The sequence below is a fragment of the Grammomys surdaster genome, unplaced genomic scaffold (assembly GCF_004785775.1).
Source record: "Grammomys surdaster isolate TR1022 unplaced genomic scaffold, NIH_TR_1.0 97, whole genome shotgun sequence".
Taxonomy (NCBI): domain Eukaryota; kingdom Metazoa; phylum Chordata; class Mammalia; order Rodentia; family Muridae; genus Grammomys; species Grammomys surdaster.
In genome coordinates, this window is record NW_021604576.1 from 729,019 (window position 1) to 754,664 (window position 25,646).

A 25,646-nucleotide genomic window follows, 5' to 3' on the forward strand; every position below is an offset into this window, starting at 1 on the left:
TCAGTAGATATTTTATATTCCTAGGTATTGTTATACAATCAATCTGAAGATTATTATTATTATAAGAAAAACAAGCATTTAGATGAGCTAATTTTCTTATACATGGGTGGAAGTGGCTTTGCTGTGATGAATGAAGTGTTATTGGCTGTTTCTGTGAGGATGTATAAAGAATGTAGTTTAACTTAAACAGACTTCTAATGTACCTGGTATCTGAGAACTCTGATAAAACCCATTAGGAAAATTCTGTTTATTTGGAACCTGAAAGAGCTCCCCTTTTATTAATCCAGTACAAACCTGAGAGACTAGAACAGATTGTCCTGTCTCGAATTCTGTCCTGAGTTCTTTGAGGTTTCCAGACGACAAAAGCTACAGCCTGCCCTGCCTTTCCTAGTATCACCCATGGGAGATTTTGTTTCGAACTAAATCATGATCATTTAGAGAAACTCCTGTGTGTGTTCCTGTGTGTGACTGTCTCCTCTGGCTGTCTCCTCCTTCAGTGTGAAGGTGACATCACACTGTACAGTTGCCTTCCATGGCACTTGATCAGCTCCTTAAGAGAACAAGGACCATGGTCTGTTTTCATTCACCCAATCTTGTGCTTTAAGTTGTGTCTGTCTTACAAAATAGTTTTCTCAATTTTTGCTAATCTCCATAACCACTTACAGGGAGTGCCATGTGCCTCTAATTTTATCACATTTTCTTTCCTAAATATAATTCCATCAGCTTTTTGGCTATTCTTTGAAACTTCTGGGTAGTTGCTTTTATCCTCTATTTTCTACTCAGAGATAATCTGAAGTAATAGATACAGGGCAACAGTAGTTCCTATCTTTTCCCTCTCCCTCTCTCCCTCTCTCTCTGTCTTTCTCCTGTTTTTCTTTTCTCTCTCTTTCTCTCACATTCTCCTCTACTGTCTCTCTATCCATCTCTTTTCTCTTCCCCATTTCTCTCTCTTTGCCCTCTCAGATGAGAAATAGTAACTGACTTTCAAACTGATCTTCAAAGATTTTTCAGGTTTTTCTTTCAGTCTGCTTTTTAGAAGTTAGCTTTTCCAGCCTCTTAAGCTCCAAGTTCTTAGAATTTCTGTGCCTTTTTGTAATTCTACTTATTAATTTTTAATTAAAATATAATTATATTACTTCTCTACTTCCTTTCCTTTCTAACCTAGACAAAGGGAGCTAATGACTGCTCAGGGAGGGAGAGTTAGCCTCTCCCAGGAATGAAGCCCCTAATTGGTACCCAGTACAAAGTAGTCAGTCCTGAAATCATGAAGGCTCAGGTCACACTAAACAGACAAGTCAGACTGTATTTATATATTTATGCATATTTATTATTAAAAATAATTATGAAAATAGGCCTTTGTAGTTTTAATCCTTAAATGACTTCTTGCTTGAACATAATCTTTTTCACCTGTTTTTTTTCACACTGAACTACACCAGAAGAAACAAGGAGCAACTTCGGAGCACTGGTGTTTGCATTGCATTTGTGAATGTTTGTGACTATAGTAAATACGACCCACAAATATCTACTGACTCACAAGAGAATTTAATTCTTTTCTCAAGGATGACTATTAAAAATACTTCTTCCACTCCTTGGATAGCCAAGTTTCTAGAAATGAGGTCTTCTAAATTTGCCTGAGGTTCATTTATATTCCATTGCTTTAGGTGGGGGGCATACATGGTCATGCCTGTGAGTTTTTCATACTTACACTTGAAAATGATACATTCAAATTCCTATAATAAGAACTTAATTGCTATTTTAATGAAAGCTTGGCAGTATAGTCTAACAGTGAAAACAAGAAGTGAGCATAGATTTGGTGAGAAGAGTATAGTTTCTGGTGCAACAGTTAAATTTAATAAAAACAGAATGTGACACTGATTTGAGGATTAAATAAAGCAGCACATACTGCAAACGTGAGAGTAATAATATGGCAGTGCTCTCTGCCGCTGCATTATAAGGGAGGGGTACGGCAGAGTAGAAGTACACCCACCCTGGCCACACTCGTGAGGCGTATTAAAACAAAACCCAAACTATTCAACTCACATACTTTAGCCCCTCTATTCCATGTAGCACAGTGGGTAACTGCAAAGAAATTTGCCATTTACAGATTCTTCTCTAATATTCTGGCTTAATTGAGTTTAGTTCTTGATGAAAATTAATGTGACCTAGAATAAATGAATAAAGATTCTATTACCAGTAATTGTATAGCTGATGATTTATTTGTAGAGTGTGGTTGTCTTTTGTAGATGTTTAATTGAAGTTAAGTTGGTAGCAGTTTTATTCATTGCTTTAAAAAGAATTTTAAAGAAGTCTTTGGGAATTTTTTTAGATAGATTTTAAAAATATATTTCATTATAATGATTTTCTTTCTTTTTAGCAGGCATTTTGGAGATCAAAGATGGGTAGAAAAGACTCTTCCAATACAAAACTTCCTGTTGATCAGTACAGAAAGCAAATAGGTAAGCAATGAGATTCTGCAAATAGAAGCTAAGAAATAGATAATATGTTGAGTAAAGAATACATTTCTATAATGTATATGACTCAGAGAAAAACAAGAATAAAGCAATACCTTAAAGATCTCTAGGAGGAAAAGCAAACGTAAAACTGCATACTAACAAAGAACATGCTTCATGTGTTTGCTCTTTCAGGTGCTTTGGGGATTTTGTCAATTGAATAAAAGTAAAATGAATATTGATATTTTTATAAATAGATGTGGTTTTACAGTAGTTTGCATAATACCATCTAATAAGTTATTCCTTTATATCCACTCAAATATTTAGTTCTGTTGCCTCACCATGGCTGTGATTTATATTTTTAGAATGCTTCATTAAAATATGCTGAATAAAATATAAATGTCATTTCACATGTAGATCTGAGCTAGGAAAGAAAAGGAACTTCCCAGGAGTCATAAGTAACAAGTTAGAAAAGACAAGATGCAAGGCTTTGTCAATTTATGTTCCAAGCGTATCCACAGAGAGTAGGAAGAGCGCTTGAGGAAGATGGCCATCTAGAGAGAAGATAACACATTTAGGGAGAGAGCAGGAAGCAGCTGGCACCGGAATACATTGTTTTTCCTTCGTGCTTATAGAGTACTCTTGCACTAGGCAGTATGCAAGGAAAAACGTAAGATTTTTGAGAATTTGTAGCATAGGGACACACTGTTTTTAAAAGTGTAATAAGGTGGAAATCAGAAGCTAAACAACCACTTCACCAATCAACATACCACCCTCTTCCTCTTCTCTCTACCTCTACTCGTTTTGTATTTAAACAAAAAATGTAATGAGTTAATAGAACCTTCTTAAGTAATTGTAAAATAAAAAAGTTTCAATGGATTCAGATAAAATAAGTAAAATCAGTTAAAAATATTATACACATTTATTTTATATCATTCCCAAAACATACACTACATAAATTTAAATAATTATAAAAAATGTATAAATTAAAAAAACAAAAATAAGAATGCATAGGCCAATGAATACATTTTGCATTTTGCATTAATCATATGAAATCTATGTATATTTATGTATACATACATACACTTATCAATATAATGTGGCTATAGCAAATCCAGTTAAAATATCAATTACCCCATATAATGGCCTCTTTTGTAAAGGATAAATTTCTCTTTAACATGAAACAATATTATTAAATGCAGCCATGTTATATCTCTAGATGCCACAGCTTTGTACTGTTTGATTTACATATCCTCATTTCTGTCCTTCAACTTGATAAGAACGAAAGAGATCCATCTCTTCTTTTTTGAGCCCTTTTCCTTTGAGATTATGCTATAATTACTTCATTTCTTCTTTCCTTTTGCCCCTCCCCAATTCCCTGTTTCTCCCATTGCTATACTTGAAGTTCGAGGGCTCCTTTTTCTCATTTATTGTTGTTGTATACATATTACCTCATAATTCAGTTGACTCAAGTTATCAGGTGGTAGGCACAATTAAGTAAGATTCTTTGGAATAAGGCAAGTTGAACAGCCTCTATTCCATTTCAGATATTGTATATGTTGATGAAACTTCATGGTCTGGACCTCTACTCTCCACTAGCATTCGAGTCTCTGAGCTGTCCCCAAGAATTGTCAGTCAAGTTGTACCACAACATTATAGGGAATTTCTTGCCTGCAGATCCAAAAGCTTTCACATCATTCTTTCCACAAGTTAGTTCCAAAGGCACCAAAACTGATCAGGTTCATCACAATCATAGAACCCTTTTCCTGGTACCAATTTTCCATTAGTTCCTTTCATCACTGCTTGGACAAATATCTGACGAAAGCAACCTAAGGAAAGAGAGGTCCATTTTGAGTCATGGTTCATAGGATGTGAGAGAAGGCGTATTGATAGGGCTGAGAGGCAGCTGGTCATTATTCCCACAGGCAGAAGCAAAGAGAAATGAACTCTGCTCAAGTCTCATTCTCTTATTCAGGCAAAAAGCCCAGCCAATGGTACGTGGCCACACAGTTCACTGAAGGCATCCTCTCTTCAACTAAACATTGTTAGAAACATCTTCACAATCAAATAAAGAGCTATAATTTCATAGTAATTCCAAATCTAGGTGAGTTGGCAATTTAAATTAAACCCCAACAGTTGGGGTGAATACAATTTGGTCAGTGTGAATGATATTTTGAGTTTAGTGTCAAATTTTGCCTTCTACTAATTTATAGATGATCTGAGCAACTGTTTTTTATGAAGATGAGATATTAATTTTTGCTTTGTAATGTCTTTGTTTAGCTTCAGAATATAAGTTAAACTTCCTTGGAAATGACATGTTCTCCCTAATATATTTTGAAAGAGTTTACAAAGAACACTCTTTTCTAAATGTCTGGTAGAATTCATCTGTACAGGCATCTGGTACTAGGATGCTTTTAGTCTGGAAATTTCTGATTACTGATTCAGTATCTTTATTTGTTATTTGTCTATTTAGATTTTCTATTTATATTTGATTCCTTCTTGGTTCCATGAGCTAAAAAAAATGTTTTTGGGGGTATGCCCATGTTTATATAAATACTTCCATTTCTTCTAGTTGTTCAGTTTGTTGGCATATAATTATTCATGATAGCCAGTTACTCTCTTTTATGTTTGAGTTTATAATCACCCTCCCCCTTGGTATTTGTTTACTTTCCTCAGTCTAGAAAATCCCTACTCTCTTTTGCTAATGTATTTACTATTGCAATTTGGTCCATATATCATGTATCTAGTTTTTATTATTTAAATTTCTGCTAACTTTGCACTAAATTTATACTTACGTAGTCTTTGATCTACTTTGGGTTGTTCAGTTGAAATGATTCTTTGTCATGCAGGTAGTTATTACTTCAAACATCACTTCATACTGTATCAGCCCATTTGCTTCTTTAACAAAACTAAAGTCAGGAATATGTGAAGAGAGAGGTTCCAGAGGCTGGCCACTGGCTGGCATATCACATATGCCCCCTTGATGCTTCTTACCATGCCATCAGGTATCACGTGGAAACCAGGAGAAAGCTCAAGTCAGCTCAGTCTGTGTTTCTGCTCTTACAGTCTCCAGTCCCACTATGTCCTATCCTCTTGTCCTGCATGACCCTGATTACCTCTAAGTATTAGCATTTGGGTTGTGAATTACATTTCAGCATGAATTTTGAAAAAGACATTCAAACTGTGGCACCTACTTTTGCTGCACACAATTTGTTCATTTTCATGTCACAGAATTGATTCTTTAAGTTGGTTATTTGCTTTCACACCACATTGTGAATTTTTCTGTTTGACTTGCTGATGTGTAATTCCATTGTAGACAGAAAAGGTATTTTGACTGAGTTTAGTTTTCTTCCTTATGTTTAATAAACTTTGTTATTCCTTGCGTGTGATAGATCCTGGAAAATGTAAGCATGCCCTGAAAACTATGTAATCTGCTACTACAGAACTGGATACTCTACATTCATCTATGAGATGGATTATCTAGTTTTACTAGTTTCATCTTTGTGATTTACCCATAAAAATCTGCATACTGTCAATAACTTATTTTCTACCATAGTGATCTTTTGAAATTCATAATTTGTTTATCATTCATCCATCTGTCAATGTATACCAATATCTATCTACAATTATATCTAATTCTATCTACAACTCTAGATATCACCTATCATCTATCTATCTATCTATCTATCTATCTATCTATCTACCTATCTATCTATCTCACACATACATACAGATATATGTATGTATATATATGTATGCTTTTTATGTATGTACTTTAAAGTTTAGAACATACAAAGTATATCTTCTTAATCTACATGTTTCAAAGTTGATGGATTCAACTAAGTTCAGAATGGAAAAATTGTCTCTGACTTTAACATGAATAGCATTTGTTTATTTTCACCCATTTTTGTAGATAATAGAGCATTATACAGGATTTGTGCTGCATTATGGACTGTATGAAATGTAGAGATATTTTGAGGTCTACATGTTAGCTGTATGCTAACAGCATTTGCAGACAGCATCTGAATTTTTGTGGATATGAGTATCTACTGAAGGTCCTGGACCCATCCTCTGAAGACAAAGGAACATTTATAATTACTATATCTGTTTCTTGAATTGACTAATGTATAACATTGTTAATTTTTTTATTTGTCACAGCTTTTATAAAGTTTGTTTCTGTCAGATGTAAGGTAGTTACTTCTGTGCTTGCTGGCTAGATGACTCTAGTGTTCTCTCTGTCTCTTCCTGTGTGTGTGTATGTGTGTGTGTGTGTGTGTGTGTGTGTATCTGTCTGTCTGTCTGTCTATTTCTCTCTGTTTCTCTTTCTTTGTCTCTGTCTCTCTGTCTCTGTCTCTGTCTGTCTCTGTCTCTCTGTCTCTCTCTCTCTCTCTCTGTCTCTCTCTCTCTCTCTCTCCCTCTTTCGCTCTCCCCCTCCCTTCCCTCCCTCTTCAATATCTTTTCTGTTTCTGTAATGACACAGCCTATGTATCATTAAATCTAAAGTGATTCTCATCTTGAATGAATTTAATTGTGTCTTTTAAAATTCTACTCAGCTATTTGTTTCTTTATTGGTACATTTAATCCATTTACATTTAAAATAATTGTCAATAGAACATGAATTACTTTTGCCATTTTGTTGGTTTCTAATTTTTAATTTTTTCCTCCCTTGCTGTTTCTTTGCAATTTGATGATTCTTTAATGCTATAGTCTTTATCTTTTCTGTATCTACTATTGATGTTTGGTTCTAATTGCTCAGAAGCTTACATGAAACATAATAGTCTAGCTAAAGCTGGTAACAACTAAAATTGTATAAAAGCTGTAAAGAGATTTTTTTGGTGTTATAAGGTTTTGCTAGATACTTTGTTCTGTGCAGTCAATCTTCCTAATGTCCTCTCTGCTGTTGAAAGAAAACTACTATCTTACATTAAGATACAACACTGCTCATCTAATTAAGATTTTCAGATCTCTTATTTTGTTATATATATTCATTCCATTGTTCAAGAAAGAAAATTAAATTGTGCTAATATAATGACGTATTTTTACAATACATTTCTTTCCATTTTGTTGCTTAATTTGTCAAAATTAATATTTATTTTTATTTTGTTTCCACATTTCTCTTTTAATGACTTTAAAAGTATTTTAAAAGTTTTATGTTTGTTTATTTTCTGAGCCTTTTTGTTATAGTTTAGTATTGATAACTCCCTTCTAGCTTTTGTCTAATTCTCAATTATGTTTCTCATTCTTTTTTTTTACCTCCACTTTAAAATTTTATGTTTTCATATGTAGTCCTCAAAATGTTTATATTTGGATAAACATTTAATTTATAACTTTAAATAGAAGTTCTTTATTTTCCAGCTTAAATTTATATTAATTTAAAGTTAATGTTCTCTATTAGTTTGCACCCTGTTCTACAGCTCTAAACTAAATATTTTCTTTCATAAGTATATAATTGAATTTCTTTCTTTCTTTTTTCCTTGGGATTTTTCTTTATTCTCTATTTTTTTCTAAGAATTTAGATTTACTGAAATGTAGTGTTTATCAACTTTTAAAAACACATTGAGTGTTCTTACTTCTCATATGTAATTGGTGTTTGTATTTATTAAATTTTAATATTCTTAAAGGCAGATGCTTTCATTTGTATTTGTATATATACTGATGTTTACAGAAAGAACTTAATAAAGACTTGCTTAAATATCTTTAATTTTTATTTTTTAGATTATACTTACAATATTTCCCCCTTCTTTTTCCTCCCTGCAAACCCTCCCCTTATAGCCCTCATTGCTGTTTTTCAAATTCATAATCTCCTTTTCATTAATTGCTGTTCCATACACATATGTATATGTATGTGCATATATATTTCTGAATGCAACATGCTCAGTCTATGTAATGTTACTTGTATGTATGTTTTTAGGTCTGAGCATTGTTATTGGAAAACAGGTCCTCGGCCCGAGCATAGAGCAGGTCACAGGCAGCAGCTCCGAACCCAAGCCCAGAAAACCGAGAGAAACAGGGACTCCCAGGAGCTTGAACTCACGCAACATCCCAGCAGGTTGCGGTCCTCCTCACCCCCACGAATAACTAGGACCTGCTGGTCGGGTCAAGTGGCGCCCAGACGTGGGGCTCGAGGCATGGACCCCTCCAGACGGACCCTCATTGAGAGGACGTGTGCAAGACATCAAGATTGAGTGAGACAGAGATCATTGCCCACGACCTGTCGTCTTCAGAACCAGGTTGATTCTGCCATCAAGAAGATGGTTGAAGTTCATTACCATCAGCTGAAAATTGAAGAGGATCCAGAAGTGACTCCACAGGAGACTGACACAGCTGCCAGCTCCCCTTCCTCCCCCTACGGTCGACCCCTAGATTCCACGCCCTCCAGAAGGGTTCCTGGTATGCCTGGGTTTGCCCTCGTTTCTCTCGCTAGAGAGCTTGGCCTCTTGGTCACCACAACAAAAATTGGCTTTTTCCTAAACCAAGGCCGTCCTTGATATGGCCGCTAACACTGGGGAGCCTTCCTTTATGACAATATTACACCCCAAACTGACAAATGGTTGGTAACTTGAACATTTACAAGGGACTAGGATGGCTATGAGTTAGCCCAATGACAGGATTATTGTAGGTCCACTTCCCAGGGGCCCACCCAATGCAGCCGAAAAGGAGTGCATGGTGCTGGGAGTGGGTGCAGCCTACATGGCCTAAGACAGGGCTCTCACCCTCCTTTCACCCGCCTCAGGGTCCCTTGACGTTGCCCATCGTCGACAGCCTAAAGCCTTTGACCATCGATGTGACTAGTCTCACATCAATGTGTTGGGGTTGTGAACTTGTCTAAGACCCCCCATAATTAGACATCCAAATTCAAAACTCACATAGTTGAGATTGATCATAAGACACCTTCTCTAACTAAACAGAGAAGGGGGAGATGCCAGAAGCCAGGACCCTCGCCCTTACCCTCACCCCCTACCTTTCCCCACCTGCACAATGTCCCCTGAAGCTTGGCAACTGCAAGATCCTGCTTGGCAACTGCAGATAGACTCAAAGCAGTGTACCATATCTTCTGAAGAATAGCAGGGAGACCATAACTCAAGCAGTGTACCATATCTTCTGAAGAATAGCAGATAGATCATAATTCAAGGCGGTGTACCGTATAGACCATGACATGTTTCAAGGCACAGGCCAAGAAGATTCTGTACTTTTCCACCACCTGACCCCTCTTACTCCCTCCCCTTGTAAAACTTGCTATAAAAAAGCATTTCATGTTCAAAAAAAAAAAAGTTTTCTACTAAACTAAAAAAAAAAAAAAACAACATTCGGGACACTGACAAAGCCTTTTCTTTTGTCATTGTTACAATAAAGATTAGAAGAAGCAAAAAATAAATAAATAAATAAAGCTGTGTACAGGAAAAAAAAAGGAAAACAGGTTGGTGAAGAAGACAGTGTCTTCTGCCCTCGGCAACTTTCAAGTACCTACAATGATCTGTGAAGGGCCGAGGTCTCATGGGCTTTCACCTTCCACTTTGACTTGTCTAGTGTTGTTGTTTCTGTATGCTTCAATATTTTTAACTTAGAAAATTGCTAAAAGATATAGTTGATGTAGTTACGTAACCCTTCTGAAATGTTTATTTCCTCATGTTAGCCATTTTTGTTTTATTTTCCTTAAGTATCATAAGTCTTAGTGCTTGTTTATTTATATGATGTTCGTGGATGATGTGGCCTTTGAGATCTACAATAGCTGGCAGTATGTCCTGCCCACCACGAGAGACTGTTGTCATTATCTCCTTAATGTCATGAGACTGAATGTCTGGGCTATGTTTGCATGCTTAGGGACTAGTTTATTGGGTTTTTGGCTGTAATCCAGATATCTGTATCATTTTGAAAAAAAAGTTTTTAAAATTTTAATATTATAAGTATATTACCTTTATCTTTTAGGAAGCATATGGTATCAGTTTATGTGACCAACAACAGCTAAATTTATATTCTTTAGCTCAATGTTTCTAATTTTTTCATATTATGTAATAATTTCACCACCTTGGTTATTATTTGAAATATACATTTTCTTATGAGTATTTGTAAGTTTGTTTATTTTTAAGACATCAAAATGCAAATTGTTTACTTATGTGGTCAGATACTCTGAGAAAGACTGTTGAGTTTTTGGTTTTGTAGTGAAATTTCTGTAGCTATATGGTATATTAATTAATACAGTAAAAATATCTTATGGCAGTTCATATGGCAGTTTGAAAATTATGTAACATATTGTCTTGACCATATATTTACTTCTGGTAGTATAAGAAAAGATTATAAAATGTTTTTGACTTTTGAATAAGAGAAGAGGTATTTGAAGCAGTTGAAAATTATTCTAAAATGTTGAAGGCAAGATAAAAGTCTTTACTATTGATTAGCCAATATTATTTGTAAGTGCTTTTGGCGTGCTACAAATAACTCATCTTCCAATAATTCATTTGAGTAATTAAATTTAGATTGCAAATTTTTCTTTTCAAATGTTTTGACTGTTATCACTCTTCTTTTCTATTGTATCTTAATTGGTGTGGTCTATATAAATGGACAATAAATTATATATCTTTGTTATAGAGATCAGACAGTGAATAGAGCTTGGTATTCATCCCAGACAGAATTATGATGAAATGTATTTGAAAGATTAAAGCACTGAATTTACTTTTTTTCTAATTAAAGGCAATTAAAGATTTGCAGGCACAAATAAAAGACAATGAATTGAGGAATAAGTGTAGAGGCAAGTCCATTTGCAGGTGAAAGGCAGTGCCTTTGAAGCAGAACCAGCTGCAGTCTCATCTCAAGAATAACAGTTTAGGAAGCTTTTCTGCATGTGCCTGTTTGATAGCATAATGGAGTTATAAGCAGCTTATGCAGCATTCAGAAAAGACAGAGCATTAATGCTGAAAGGTGGATGCTGAGGAGGAGCAGCTCTGCCATGTGCTGATAGTGAACATGGCCACTGTGGAGCTGAGAGAAGAGCTGTATGCTCGTGGCAAGATGACCATTTATAAAGTAGTAACCAGATCGCCACATGATAGTGAGCCTGAGCAGTGATCTCGGCAAAGATAGTTTTCTTTCTGCCCAGTGGTAAAGATGTGAATAGGGTAGAACCAAGGGCAATTATCTGGATTTTTCTTTATTTTTTATTAAACTAAGGAAATTCCTACTTAAGGCCTTGTAATATTAAAGCATCTACTACATTAAATATGAAATAATTGCTTATACATCGATGATATATTGATTTAGAGCATCATGTAAGTTATTGCATCCTTTGCTAAGACAATGTGATATGGGGGGTGACTATTGATAACTAGTATAGTATTAAAATGTGTGACTTTTACTAAAAATATTTTATGTATGTGTTTTCAATATTTATGTGTTTTATTCATTTAAATATTCATTTCTTTTATGGGAAATACTTTTAATATTTTTAATATTATTGAATATGTAAAATACATTTTCAGTAGTATTAATTTTTTATAATATCATACAATATGTTTTGATCATGTTTACTCCCTTAACTTCTCTGAGAGCTGCTTTCTCCATCCTCATTTCCCTACCTATCCAACTTCCAAGTTTCTTCTGTATCCGCCATTTCTTAATCTCTGTGCATTGACCAGTTGAGGGTTTGTATCTGACATTTCTTAATCTCTGTACATTGACCAGTTGAGGGTTTGTATCCACCATTTCTTAATCTCTGTACATTGACCAGTTGAGGGTTTTTATGTTAATTGTTATCTACTGCAAAAAGCAGCCCCTCTGATGAATGTTGATAGATACACTGATCTATGGGTATATCCATTTAACGGAATAATAGTATTGGCTTCATTCCAAGTGCCTATAACCTAATTATCCACAGGTTCTTGGCTCCATTAACAGTGCCAGATATGGTTTCTATCTAAAAGAGCTGGTATTAGATCCATTCAGAAAGTCATTGATGACTTCCATAACATTTATACTACTGTTCCATCAAGTGGGCATCTCTTTAAGTGTAAATAATGAAATTATGTCTTTTGTAGAAAAAAAGAAAGGGGCAGAAGATTATATTAAGCAAAATAAGTAAGGCTTAGACAAAGATCATCTTTTCTCCTATATACAGAATCTAGATTAGTCCAAACACACACATACACATATATCTGTCTACATATATGCATACATATACAAACAGATAAGTTTTTAAAGAGTATCATAGGAACAAACAAGATAGCTAAGTGAGAAAGATACTTGCCAACAAGCCTAGCAACTTCAGTTTGATCCCAGGTATCAACGCAGTAGAATAAGAGGACTGACTCCAGAGAACTGTCCCCTGACCTCCACACATGAACTGTAGTGCATGTAAATACACACAGTGAAAAAGTGAAGAAAACCAGTTTTAAAGGTATCAGAATTATATTACAGAAATGAAGTACAATACAATTGATAAGAAATAGAGTTGGAAAAAATTATTATATAATTATAATTGAGTATGCAGAAATAATGCATATAGTATGATAAAATAATTAACAAAGTATCTTTGAAAGAAAGAATTTATTTTGCTTCATGGTTCCCAATGTTGTAGTCTATGGTCTTTTTATTCTAAGCTCTTGATAGCAGGGGCATGTAGCAGAGGCTTACTCATCTTCTGGGTGAAAGAAATCAGACAAAAGACAGGGTCTAGGGACTAGGTGTAACCTTGGAAAGCTTGCCTCCAGTGACCTACCACTTCCAGGTGTATCCAACATTCTAAAGTGTCCATCACCCCCAAAATAACATGACCAGATGAGAGCTAAGCCTTCAGTGCACTTTATATCTAAATCTTAATGGAGCAGATGACAGAAGTTTCAGACTGGCTTCTTCCACAAATATAAAAAATATGTTCATGATATAAGTATTCGCGATGTATATATATATTTAACATATGAGCTGGCAGCCTATACCTAAAAACAAGAAAACTAGTGCTAACACAAGTATCTGTGTGATTATCTTCATTGTCTTGAATTATCAGTTTATGGTTCCCTGTGCACAATTTAAGTAACTGTCTTGCAAATACTTGGGTCATTTATTTGCATTTATTTACTGTTATAGGTGCTTGGAGATTGAATCCCAGGCCTCATGGGTGCTAAACACATACGTAATCACTGTGATACACTGTCCACTCCTATTGTGTTATTGGCATGTCCAGAATCAAAAGCAAGCTTAATATTGTACATATAAAGCTCTAGATTATCTAGTTTGAATAACTAAATACAAGTACTCTAAACACAAGGGACTTCTGTGTATTACAGTTTTTACAGCCATTATGAGCAAAGGCTTTTATCTTAAAGCCACAGAAGTATCAATTTCATATACATGTGAATACCGCATCTATAACTATAGTATTGGAGATGGGAACACAGGAGGATTGTTGCCATGAGTTCAAGAACAACATGGTCTACATAACAAGACACTGTCAGAAAATAAAACATTCAAGTGTTAATAGAAAAATGAGGCCCGAGTTGGAAGGCCTTAGAAGATGCTTTGTAAGTGTTGTCACTGCAAACTGCTTTGTGTAGTGTATGCTGTTGTGTGTCATGGACCGGAATGAGAATGGTAAATTAATGCCAGATGTGCTGTTTAGAAGTGTACCAGCTGTATATTAATTTTAATAACATCTACTATAAATACACATGTAGATGTTCACATCCACCTCAATGATAATCTAGAAGTTTTCTTGTGGAAAGAGTAGAGATGGGAGAGAGTAACTCACCCAGTGGTTTCATGGCACCGAGCTGAATGGCAAGTTCTTACTGTTACACTGACTCTGATACCGATCTTATGTGTGCTATGACAGGACATTATATAAAATAATGCCGATGATGGATGATGGATGATGTTTGAAACCATCGTTCATACTTACTTTTCTTTTTTACATTGGGATTGTTATAAAGCGAGTAGAAGATGAATAGGAGTGTTGTCTATCTGTTCATCTCTGAGATTTTTACATTTATTTGTAGATTTTTCCTTAGGAGTATGCTTGGGAACCCTGAATGGAGAACTGTGCTGCCACATTCATCCTTCTGAACTGTTTATATCTCAGCAGGAATAATGACAAGAATAACTTGACTGTTGAGATGTGAAATCAGAATGAACACTTGTCAAGTTTTCTCTATGTTTTTTCAGCAAAATTAAATGTTACTAATTTAAAGTGGGTCAGAGTCATGTTTCTCTGCAAATTATTTATTCCTTGATTTAAATTTAGAACATTTGGTATGCATTTTTTTTTACAATTGACTCATTTCTGAATCATTAAACTCCATCAACAAATAATACTTATTAAGTTTCTGCTGTTAGATGCAAGAGGGGCTTCATTGCAGCCATGCACTCTTGCTTTAAAAACTAACACATGGCTCTGCAGCCAGAGAAGCACATGTATGTGTGTAATGAACTCCACCATAGAACTTCTCCTTCATTACTGTCCATTTGCCTCACTCCTCTGCCATTTCTACTTCTAAAAATCTATACGAAAGTTTAAAGGTACTTTTGAGTCATTAGTAGACACATTAAGAAGCAGATTTATTTCACATTAAATTTTTATGATATCCTTTAGTTTAGATCAACTAGGTTCAGATTTATTTGCATGTGAGGAAGATGTGGATACTTGGAGTGAGTCACGGTATCATTTACATAAGGGAAATGTGCACATGAGCTCTGGAAACGGACCCTCTAGAAGAGATGGGCTGAGTGAGAATAGGAGGATAAAGTGAAGACAGGAAATTAGCTACATTTTCATGTGAGCATTGCTCAGAATTGTGTCTTATAGTTTTTGTACTTTACATGACTTATTTCCTTTAAGAGTGTTTTAAAAATACACTTTTTTCTTATTAATCCTTTTATTCTGAAATCTACTTTTTCCCCCCTGAGGCTGAGTAATGTTTCTTATGTGGCTTGTCAGTGGGGTCACAAGATGGTACACCAAAACCAAAAATTATATAACCTTAACTTAGTGTTGCTTTTTTCTTGGCTGCGAAGTGTGGTAAAGGAGATTGTCATATCTAAATGTGTTTCCTGCCATATTTAGTCATGTCTGTGTGTCCTATGGTGGAGGGGATGAAAGTAAAGGACATATTTTATTTTGTTCTAATGAATTTAGGGAACTGAAAGTCAACTGTTTATAGATTCTTCTTTTAGTCTCAGAGAAAACCCACCAAATATTGAAATTAATCATTTGAATATTTAGTGTGTCAACAATATAATAATTCAGGAGTTATTTTATAATTGCTAAAACAAAGTTAACTTTACAAAATAATATGATTATATAGTTTTGTATATATTATTTATCAGTGCCTTTATTTCCAAAAGATGCACTTACTTTGAATATCCTAGTCTCTAAAAAAATTAAAGTTGTAATTTTGCTTTTGACATTCTTTGCATATCAAATCAAGATGTCTGTCAGAGTCTTCTTCCAAAACGAGCAAAAAGACACACTGATTTGGAGTGACGTTTGTGCTAATCTCTAATGTGAATGCCCATGTAATTCTCTATCTATGTTTTACTTTATGTAAACATTCTTAGACATTTCAAAGGTGACCATGGATTTTACATTATGCATAAATATAACTCACTGTCTGAAACTATTTCTTTCCAGGTAAACAGGATTATAAAAAAACCAAACCTATCTTACGAGCAACCAAATTAAAAGCAGAAGCAAAGAAAACGGCAATAGGCATAAAGGTATGCTTCTGTTTGATAAAATCGTAATTTGACATATGTGTATGCCACTTCACTTTACACATTTTACACAATTGAATTGTATCAGTCTTAAATTCTTGGCATCTTAAGCTAGGTGAGATCTCAATATAATATCAAAAATGAAGGGTTTTGTAAATAATTTACTTAATTCAAAACATTTTTACCATCTTGAAATTTTGAGGGTTCTCAGAAGGTATAATTAAAATATATAACATAAATAGTACATAGAAAATAATTTATTCCTAAAGTTATTGTTCTAGCTGTTATAACTATTGTTCAAACATTTCAGTCATGTCTGTGGGCTTCTTGAGATTCTTGGACTTTGAGTAAATTTCCATTAGAGTCATTTACATTACTGTTGTAATATCACTGTCTTTTTTATTGTCTCTAGTACTCTGTATAATGAAATTCTAATGACATTCTCAAACTTGTCCTTTTGGCAAACCAGTGTTTATCTGCTTATATGGGATAAATGCAACTGAGAATGATGTCAACAGATACTAGTTCACTGTGCTAGCGAAGCCAATGGAATTATCTTTCCTATTATTTGCCTCAAATGCTCACTAAGGATTTAGAATGAAGTAAGCTAGGTAGGAGAAGACATTTGGTCCCAGTGTTACCACGTGTGTAAAGTAAAAATGACCAATACAAATATTTTATTTAAATATTAAACTGTTAAAAGAAGATTTGGGTTTTCATCTGGCAGATAAAAAATCAATTTTTCTAAGTTATAGCTCATAACAAATGCCAAGGTATTACCAGCAAGCTGTAACAGCTGTTCAGCTGCCAGATGATATATTTGGTTATCTTCCAGAAATTGCTATTATGATCATGAAGCACTGCCTTCCTTTGCTTCTGATTGCTGATGTTGATCCAGCTTTATTGAGTGAGGTGCTGTTTGTACAGCTCAGTCCCTCAGTTGGTGTTCTGATGTAGGTTTTAACGGTAAAACATTTTTTTGTTTTAAAAAAAAACCTTACATTTTAATTTTTCAAATACACAGGAAATTGCACTCATTTGTAGAAGATACTATGGTATTAATTTTTAAAAAGCAATGCTTAGCATTTATTTTCTGTTTGGTCTCGTGGTGATTTGAATCTTACAATAGGAACAATTTTAACATTGTCCCCCAAGGAAACAGTATTTGGCTTTTTGATTCATAATATACTAGGCATTTAAAAAAACATACTAATATAACAAAATATATTACTAACATAGTTTAATAAATAGCTATATATTAACATTTGTGAAATAATGCAGCCACGTATATTTTTATATACTACATTTTTATACACACATCTTATTTAGTTTGCTATTATACTTTTGTTTTGGTTTGCTTAGAAGAAATCACTGTGTTCTGATTATAAGTTAAAGTCCAGTACTCACTACTGTTAGCTAATATCTGCTTTAAAACCTATGAAGAATGACTTTTTCTTAGCTTAGTCTCACAATTTAAAGTATGTACTAAAAGTAACTAATATAGATATATTTTAATAATCTAACATATCATTCTGATTGCTAAGCCTTGAGAATCAAAAACTTATTTTCCTTGCATAAATATATGTCTGAGGCCATTTCTATAATCTGAAACGTTTAAGGATCGGAACCATGAAGGTGTCTTGAATTTCAAATCTAGCATAGTGATTAGTTAGCCCTGTCAAACTTTGATTCCTTTGTCCTCTTGGCATAGGATTTTAAACAACAGAGTTTCCTCCAGCAATTGTCTTTTAATGCTTTTTAATTTCCCTAGTGAGTGATTTTATCCATATTGATAATGTCAGAGAAGCAACCGAGGACTAATGAACATCAAACATGTTTGATTCTTATCTAGTTGATACCCGATGACCAGAATGTCATGTTGCATTACTACTTTGCTACTTTTGAGTGAATTATGTCCACAGAAAATGTGAACAGTTTCACGAAATAGAAAAAGAACACCAATGGCTATAAAACTAAGCATACAATGAAGGACCTAAGGTATCTTCCCTTGTGACCCTCACTGCTGCTGAGAGAGATCTGACTAAGTCTCGGAAGCTGTATTTGGAGATGGAGACTACCATCATCATTTACCTCAAAAGGATGCACACAGCTGCAAAGTACAGGGAAAACAAGATAGAGCTTGAGCTTGCCATGCCCATGGCATCTGTGACTGTGAAGTGGTGGGGAAAACTCAAACATAACCGTGTCTAGTTTGGATAAAAAAAAGACTCCTCATGAATATTTGCAGGGCCTTCCTTACTCCAGCTGACCCTGTGTTGTGTAGCCATTAGGATATGATACAAAGTGCTCTTGGGTGTGCTACGGAGATAGTATTGTGGATCTTCATGACTTAAAGTCTTGAAAGTGTCACACACTTTCAATATGCTTACTATCAAAATCATATAGGCATTACTTTATCTAGTGTTTCTGAGAAATCACTATAAGCTATTACAATATTGTAGAATCTCTGGAAGGAGATGGGTAAGACATGATTGTCTTGTAAAGAGTGTACATACAGGAAATCACCTCCATTGAATAACCATGTTAAACCAGTGCACTGGGCCTCGAAAGGGGAAGAGTTGGGAAATAGGGCATTTACCTTCTGTGCCTTGTTGTAAATGTACAGCTGAGTAATAGAAATGTTTTGGAGAAAAAAATAGTTTGAGGTTAACACATGACTATGTCATATTAAGTAGAATTCATTTAGAAGGCACTCTTATTTTATGTCATAAGTGTGAATCAGAATCATAACTGAAGACATACAAAGGCTCTGAGTGGCACTAAGATATTTCCACAACCAACTTTCATACTTGGTTGTTTTTCAAATAGAAGACTAATTTCCCATCTTTAAAAATAAGTTTTTATTTTTTCTTTATTAAAAATAAATTTTTATGCAGTATTTTCTGATATGGTTTCCCCTCCCCCAAAATCTTCTGAGATCCTCCACACCTCCCTCCCATCCAGATCCACACCCGTTTTGTCTCTCACCAGTAGCTAAACAGGCATAATAATAATAATAATAATAAACAAAATAAAACAGACTGTAATACGACTAAACAAATAAGGAGAAGATAAAGAGCCAAAAATAAAAGCATGAGAAACACGTATAGACGCAGGGACACACGTATGTACATATCATTAAAATTCTTATACAATTCAGATACCTGTGTTTCCCAACATGGAAAAGGAATCAAATCTTCATTTGCTAATTTTAAAAGTCTATTAGGAAAAGAAAATCATCACAAAGGAGTAAGGATAGAAAACTTAGCTTCTCCACATAAATAAAATATTCAGTGTCAGGCAGATCCTGCCAGCATCCCTTTAGGATGAACAGCTTGAAATGTTGTTTGTTCTTTTTGTTATTTCGGGTTCAAATTTGAATAGCAGCCAAGACTTGGAAAGGGAGTCATATGCCTACAGGTGTCTAAGGTTATGGTCACAGCCTCCAGCATTCTGAAAGCTTAATTTCGAGATTTGATCATGAAACTTAAAAGCAGTCACGCTCCATGGTGTTTGCCTCGGTGAAAATGCATTTTGAAGGAAACTGTTTGCAACACGGCCCACAGTGATTTTTAACTCATCTGCATGTCACACACTGATCAGACAACATTGAAGGACAGGGACCTTTTTATACATAGTCTCTGCTTTCTACTGCCAACAGTCTTCTTAATACCTGTGAATGTCCTGAACTCATTTAATGAGGAAATAGCAGGTTGCCTTAAGAACAGTGGATGGAAAAATAGTCCTTACGATTGATTACCAGTAAGATGAGACACAGGGTCTTGAGAATAAAAACATCATTCTTTCGTTAAGCTTCTGTAAGTGATGGCTGCTGTTGATCGGTCCTGTTGTCCACTTTACGGAGCAGATGGGGTGGGTGGCTGTCACTTGTTTATCACATCCTCTTAAAATTAGTGGCCGTTTACCCAGACGGGCCTGGGAGCGCAGCTGCGGGTAGGGGAGAATAAATGAAACCTGTCTGATGTATCCATGCCCTTTTGAGATGTCAAAGTGTTCCAGCTGTAACAAAGAAAATTTCACTTTCACTTGACATGATATTGATGTATGATATTTTAAAAATCAAGTCGCACAAAATTTGCTGACACAGGTTTTTTTATTAATATTTATTCTCATAGTTTGGATATTTAAATAAATGTAATCAAGAAATGGAAAATCTGTACATAATGTCTATTCATATTTTTAGCGTTTGCCTGAAATTTCATCTGGAGTATACATCAAATCCATTTTAATGTTTTTTAACGTTTATTAGGTGGCACATGCTGAATTATTTATTTTACATTCGTATGAGATGTAAAATATATTCATGCAAATGCAAATGAATTTCTTCTCCATAAAACAAAGCAAGATAAGGGGCGATATACAAAGTAGGTATTCTAGAGCCTGCTGGGTCATGGACTGACTCTGTTCTTTCTTCCTGTACAGTAAAATAACATGTTAATATTGAGAAAGTTACTTCACAAAACACTCACACACACACACATGCACACTAATATTTTGAAGGAAATGTGGTTTATAGTATATTAAATTTTATCCATTATGTAATAGTTTTATAGATTAATTAAGTAAGTAATAGATTAATAAAATTAACATCAAAGTACAAAAGGTAGCACATAAGCCCTGTCTTCTGAGCTAAAGTGAATCACATGTCTTAAGAGCTCAGAGTTCACTTTCCCACTCTGTAATTTACAGATTTTTGGGGTTCTAAAAAGTAGAATGTGTAGCTAGGCATGTTGGCACAAACCTACAATCCTAGAACTCCAGCTGTAGTCTAAGGAAGGAAGAACAAGAGCTGGAGTCCAGAGTCAGCCATTTACCAAGCTAGGGGTCAGCTTCTCTTTAAAAAACAAAACAAAGAGAAAACACAGACAAAAACAAAGCAGAGCATAGGAGGAAACAGGGCGAAAGAAACAAAACTTAGTAAGAGTGAAAAGGAGGCGAATGTGGAGTGAGCACGGAAGGATATAAGGAAGGGTGAGAGAAGAGGAGAGGGAAGAAAGGTATTTTATAATTCTATAATAATCTCAACAATAAGTGTGAATTGTTATGTTTGTATAGCATCTATTTCTTGAAGTCAATTATCATGCTCATTTCTTCCCAACAGAAAATAGTGATAATTTGTGAAATATCTTCTGGTAAATTACAGCACTAATGAATAACGTAATAATTAAAAAACAGTTACAGGTACTCAGTCAGAGAACAACCGGACTATGTAAGCACAAACTGCACTGGTTGTTAAAATTTTGATGACAAAATTAAAATAAATTAAACAATACGCTTAAATTTTAACCCTAGAAAAATCATAATAGAAATGCCTGACACACACTTACGTATTTCCTGTTGCAGTACATCTTGTTTATGAAAACTAGGTGACTAATTGATAAGTATTGAGCTGACATTATTTATCCAACACTGTGGAGTAACACTGCTATTGTATGTGCTGGAGCTGCTCTCCTTCATCAGCTCAAGTCTTCCATTTTCTCTTCTCCAGGAAGTTGGCCTCATGCTAGCAGCTATCCTGGCCCTGCTACTGGCTTTCTATGCTTTCTTTTATCTCCGACTGTCCACAAATATTGACTCTGATCTGGACCCAGATGAAGATTAGCTGAGCAGCAATCAAGAAAGAAAAGGAAATAGTCTGATAAGAGCATCTCTGGGGACAAACACATTGCCAGTTTCCAAAACTAGAACAGTTTGAAAATGTGCTTCCTGGTACTGTCAGTTTGCAGAAATATCTTTGTACTTAGTGACACAGAGTATCAAAAAAGGACCTTACCCAGCAATTTAGGATCTTGTATGCTACTTGATACTTTATAAATCTCTCTGCTCTGGCAGATATCCTACTCATGGTACAGTTAAGTAAGATGGTAACATTTTTTTTTCAGATTTTTTTCCGATTTACATGTGTAACTCCATTGGTTACAAATCACTAAACATATGATATCCTATGTATATTGTAAGAAAAAATATATATTGCCATTTGCAGAAGCATACTCAAAATCATATTCAGAATCCAAGAAGGAACAGAAAGTCATAGGAAATTGCTATTTTACAAGGAAGCGTGCTTTCATTCCAGACATATTTTATGTCATTAGGGAGACTATCTGCACATACATCCACAGTAATCTTTTTCTTCCTTGCCAACTGTTAGTGCACATGTGCTGCGTCAGAAATGGCACCTGGATGACAGAAGCTCAAAGAGTCACATATGTCCCTAAAGTGGAGTTTCTTGTCTCTTGGGCTGCCTGAACTGGTGTAAATAGAAAGTTCAGCTGATCTTGATTTTAATTAACTTATTACACCATTAATATAAAGTTGGAATTCTATATTAATTATGTTGTTCTGGCTGCCTGCAGTATCAGTTTGCCCCTCATGTTAGGGAGCTGTGTAACAATCTGCCATTTAATTGTGCAGGGTTTTTTACACTGCAGAATTAGCAGGAGTGTACGTACACAGAATGATTTTATTGGCTCGCCTCTTAAATTTGAGCATTACAAAGGTTTTTTTTTAATTGCATTTTGTCTCTTGTGAATTAATTATGACTCTGTAGAAAAAATAATAAAAAGTATATGTCATGTGTTACTTTTATGTGTGGTTTTTTTGGAAATGTTTTCTAGATATTTTGTGGTTTAGTGTAATGACTATCCAATATTTTTATTGGTAATCAGAATTTTAACAAAATTGTAAAGTACATGAGTACACAAAGCCTAGAAAGTAAATATATATATATGCTCCTCTCTGATATAAAGATGAATAAAATATAAAAATGACTATTTTGAAATAAGTACAGGATTTTGGAGTGTATATGAAAAAAATAAAATGAAAAAATTATGAAAAATAAACAATTCTAAGATCATTTCAGTGCTTGCCAAGAGACGGAAGCTCTAATAAATACTGTAGGAGTAAATCAAGCTTTATAGCATAGTTTCTAAAAGAACAGATATTTTTTGGTACTTTTGCAAAAAACTCAATATGTCAGTGTAGCATTTGTTCTGTAGAAATTTTTAAGTAGCATAATTTATCTCATCAGTGTGAAACAGCCAAAGGTTCTAATATCCTCACGTTATTTATGCCAAACATCAGAGGGCAAACTTTAGACAGAGTTATTTGCTGGAGTCTTCCTTTTGAACTCACAGACTCAAGAGAGGGAACAAGAGCTCTTACATACTCACCACAGAGGACCCATCCAAGTGGCATTTTTAGGAAAGGTTGCAGCATTTTATGCCATGTGGTCTGTCTGTTCGTGAAGTGGGAGGCAAGGGAATATCCAAGCTGGCATTTTGGATTTGATGGGCCTTTTACTTTCCTGAGTGACATGCCACATGTCAAGAAATGCTGCTTTCTTCCAGTCTCATCACATTTACGTGAGCAATTCTCATTTCGTTATTTCCCTCCCATATGGTGTTAAAAACAGTCACATCCAATGAAGCATATTTCTGGTTTTCTGTGATAACTGAAGTGAGAGGACATGTAATAATTGCTTATCAGTACCTATCCAGGTTAGATAGTTCTGCAATTCTCAGTGTTCAAAAATAGATGTGTGTCTCCTAGAAGTGTTTGACAAGTGGATGTTCTGAGAGAAGCTCACCTATCCTGTTTCACTCATGAGATGTGTTCTGGGGAGAGGCGTTGTTTCTATAATAATAAATATCAGTTGAAATCTGCTGTAATAATAAGCATGTTTCACTACCTGAATTTATCCGTGTTCTGGGTCTGTTTGTGAAGCTGGTTGATTTATGACATTCCCAGAGAACAAATCCCAGGCTAAAAGCTTTGATTTCAGCAAATAGCAGATAAAGAGAGACAATGATATTTTTACATAATACTGTTTTCACAAATGCAAATTTCATGAACTCACATTAACTGGAAGCAGCCAATCTTCTAAACAGAAATACCAGACTGAATGTCTAGTTTGAATATTTCAAGGCAGAAAGATGTTAGCTCCGTACTGTTTCAGGGGACCACATTTTTGATTAATGGGTAGCATTTGTCATAAATGTGGGAATAGAGTCAAGTATAATGTTTAGACATGGCTACTCCCCCATAATAATGCACACTGCCCAGAATGACCAAAACAAAAGTAGGAAAACATTATAATGTTCTTATAGGAACGTTGGAATCTGCTAACATGCATTGTGGCATAAATTTCCAACTAAGGGCACAGTGCTGTGGAGAGTTGTGAATGACATGCAAAGGTTATGATTTCACATGCAAGAGAAATATTGTAAAAATATAACATTGTCTAATATTCCTTAAAAACAAAGAAAAACCTATTTTAGTGCAAATATAAAGTGATTGTTTTGCAGGTGCAAAATATATCAAGAGTTTCTCTTTCAACTTCATAAAGACTAATGGCATCCTCTAACCCCAATCAATGACAGGGAGATCTTGAGAATATGTTTTTGTGTTTTTGATTTTTTTCTGTCATTCCAGTTTGTTGTCCTCTGCTTATAAATTGAAATGCATGCAAGAATTTGGCTTCAATCGTTTTAGTTGACTCAGAGTGATTTTTCATATATTAAATGCTAAACAGTTTTAATTTAATAAGTAAATCTAAACACAATATTAGTCAACCCAGAATTTAGCATTTTTGGTTTTCTGGTGTATTGGAAGATACTATAAGTATAAATTTTATGTATGTATGATTATTTCTTGCAAACCTAAAAAGCTTGTACAAAGTCGATATGAAATAGGAACAGCGGTCTCTTTTAGGAGATCAATGCATATTTAAAAACATTCTTAGCATTTCACTTCAACTTACTATGCATATTCACTTCAAATGAAAATAAAATTAAACTTTTATTATAATGTTTACGTGAATACTAAAGCACTCAGTTTTCTCGGCTCTAAAAGTATATAGTCAATAGTAATTCATCAGAGTGAATTGTACATTAGATAAGCTTCATAAATAAATGCTTAGAAATTAAACACGTTTCTATTTTAATGTACTACATCTGTAACAAACTTCCGAGCCAGAAACTACCGAAGCTGATTCTCTATTCTCTCTCTAGCAACAGGGAGACTTCTTTACACTTACCTGGGGCTTCTCTGGGGGGCGGGGGCAGGGGAAATTCCTACTTCTCTCCTAGCAGCGCTGCCTTGTCTTCTTAGCACTATACCAGTGTAGCCTGGATAGCAAGATGGTAGCTAGATGCTGTTCCACTGACACACATTATCTAGGATCATTACAACCTCCCATAAAAACGAAATTGTAGCAGATGAATCCAGCACCTACAGAAACAGTCTCAGCGTTTCCCTCGGCTGTAATTGCATGGGTAGGTACAAAGGAGAGGTGGAGAGTCGTGTTCAGAAGTGCACCACTTTGGACCAGTCATAGCGGATCAGAGCATTACTTAAAACAATTAAACTGCAGCCCCACTCTGCAGAGTAACGCCTTGTTACACAATTTTTGTATCCTTAGCAACAGATATGGGATGCTTATTTCAAGAAAAATAAGTTACTTTACACGCCAGAAGATTTTTG

General features: G+C 34.8%; 1 protein-coding gene across 2 annotated transcripts in view; it reads left to right on the forward strand.

Annotated features, from left to right (window-relative positions):
* Window positions 1-22,738, forward strand: part of Triqk (triple QxxK/R motif containing) — a 62,566-nt gene extending 39,828 nt beyond the window's left edge. Inside the window, exons 3-5 of one of the 2 annotated variants that reach the window (XM_028781136.1) lie at window positions 2,375-2,456; window positions 16,063-16,148; window positions 21,655-22,738. In XM_028781136.1, the coding sequence (XP_028636969.1) occupies window positions 2,396-2,456; window positions 16,063-16,148; window positions 21,655-21,768 (261 nt within the window). In that variant the 5' untranslated portion in view covers window positions 2,375-2,395 and the 3' untranslated portion in view covers window positions 21,769-22,738. The remainder of the gene's footprint in view (window positions 1-2,374; window positions 2,457-16,062; window positions 16,149-21,654) is intronic. The other variant, XM_028781145.1, reaches the window with a different exon arrangement.
* Window positions 22,739-25,646: the final 2,908 nt, after the last annotated feature.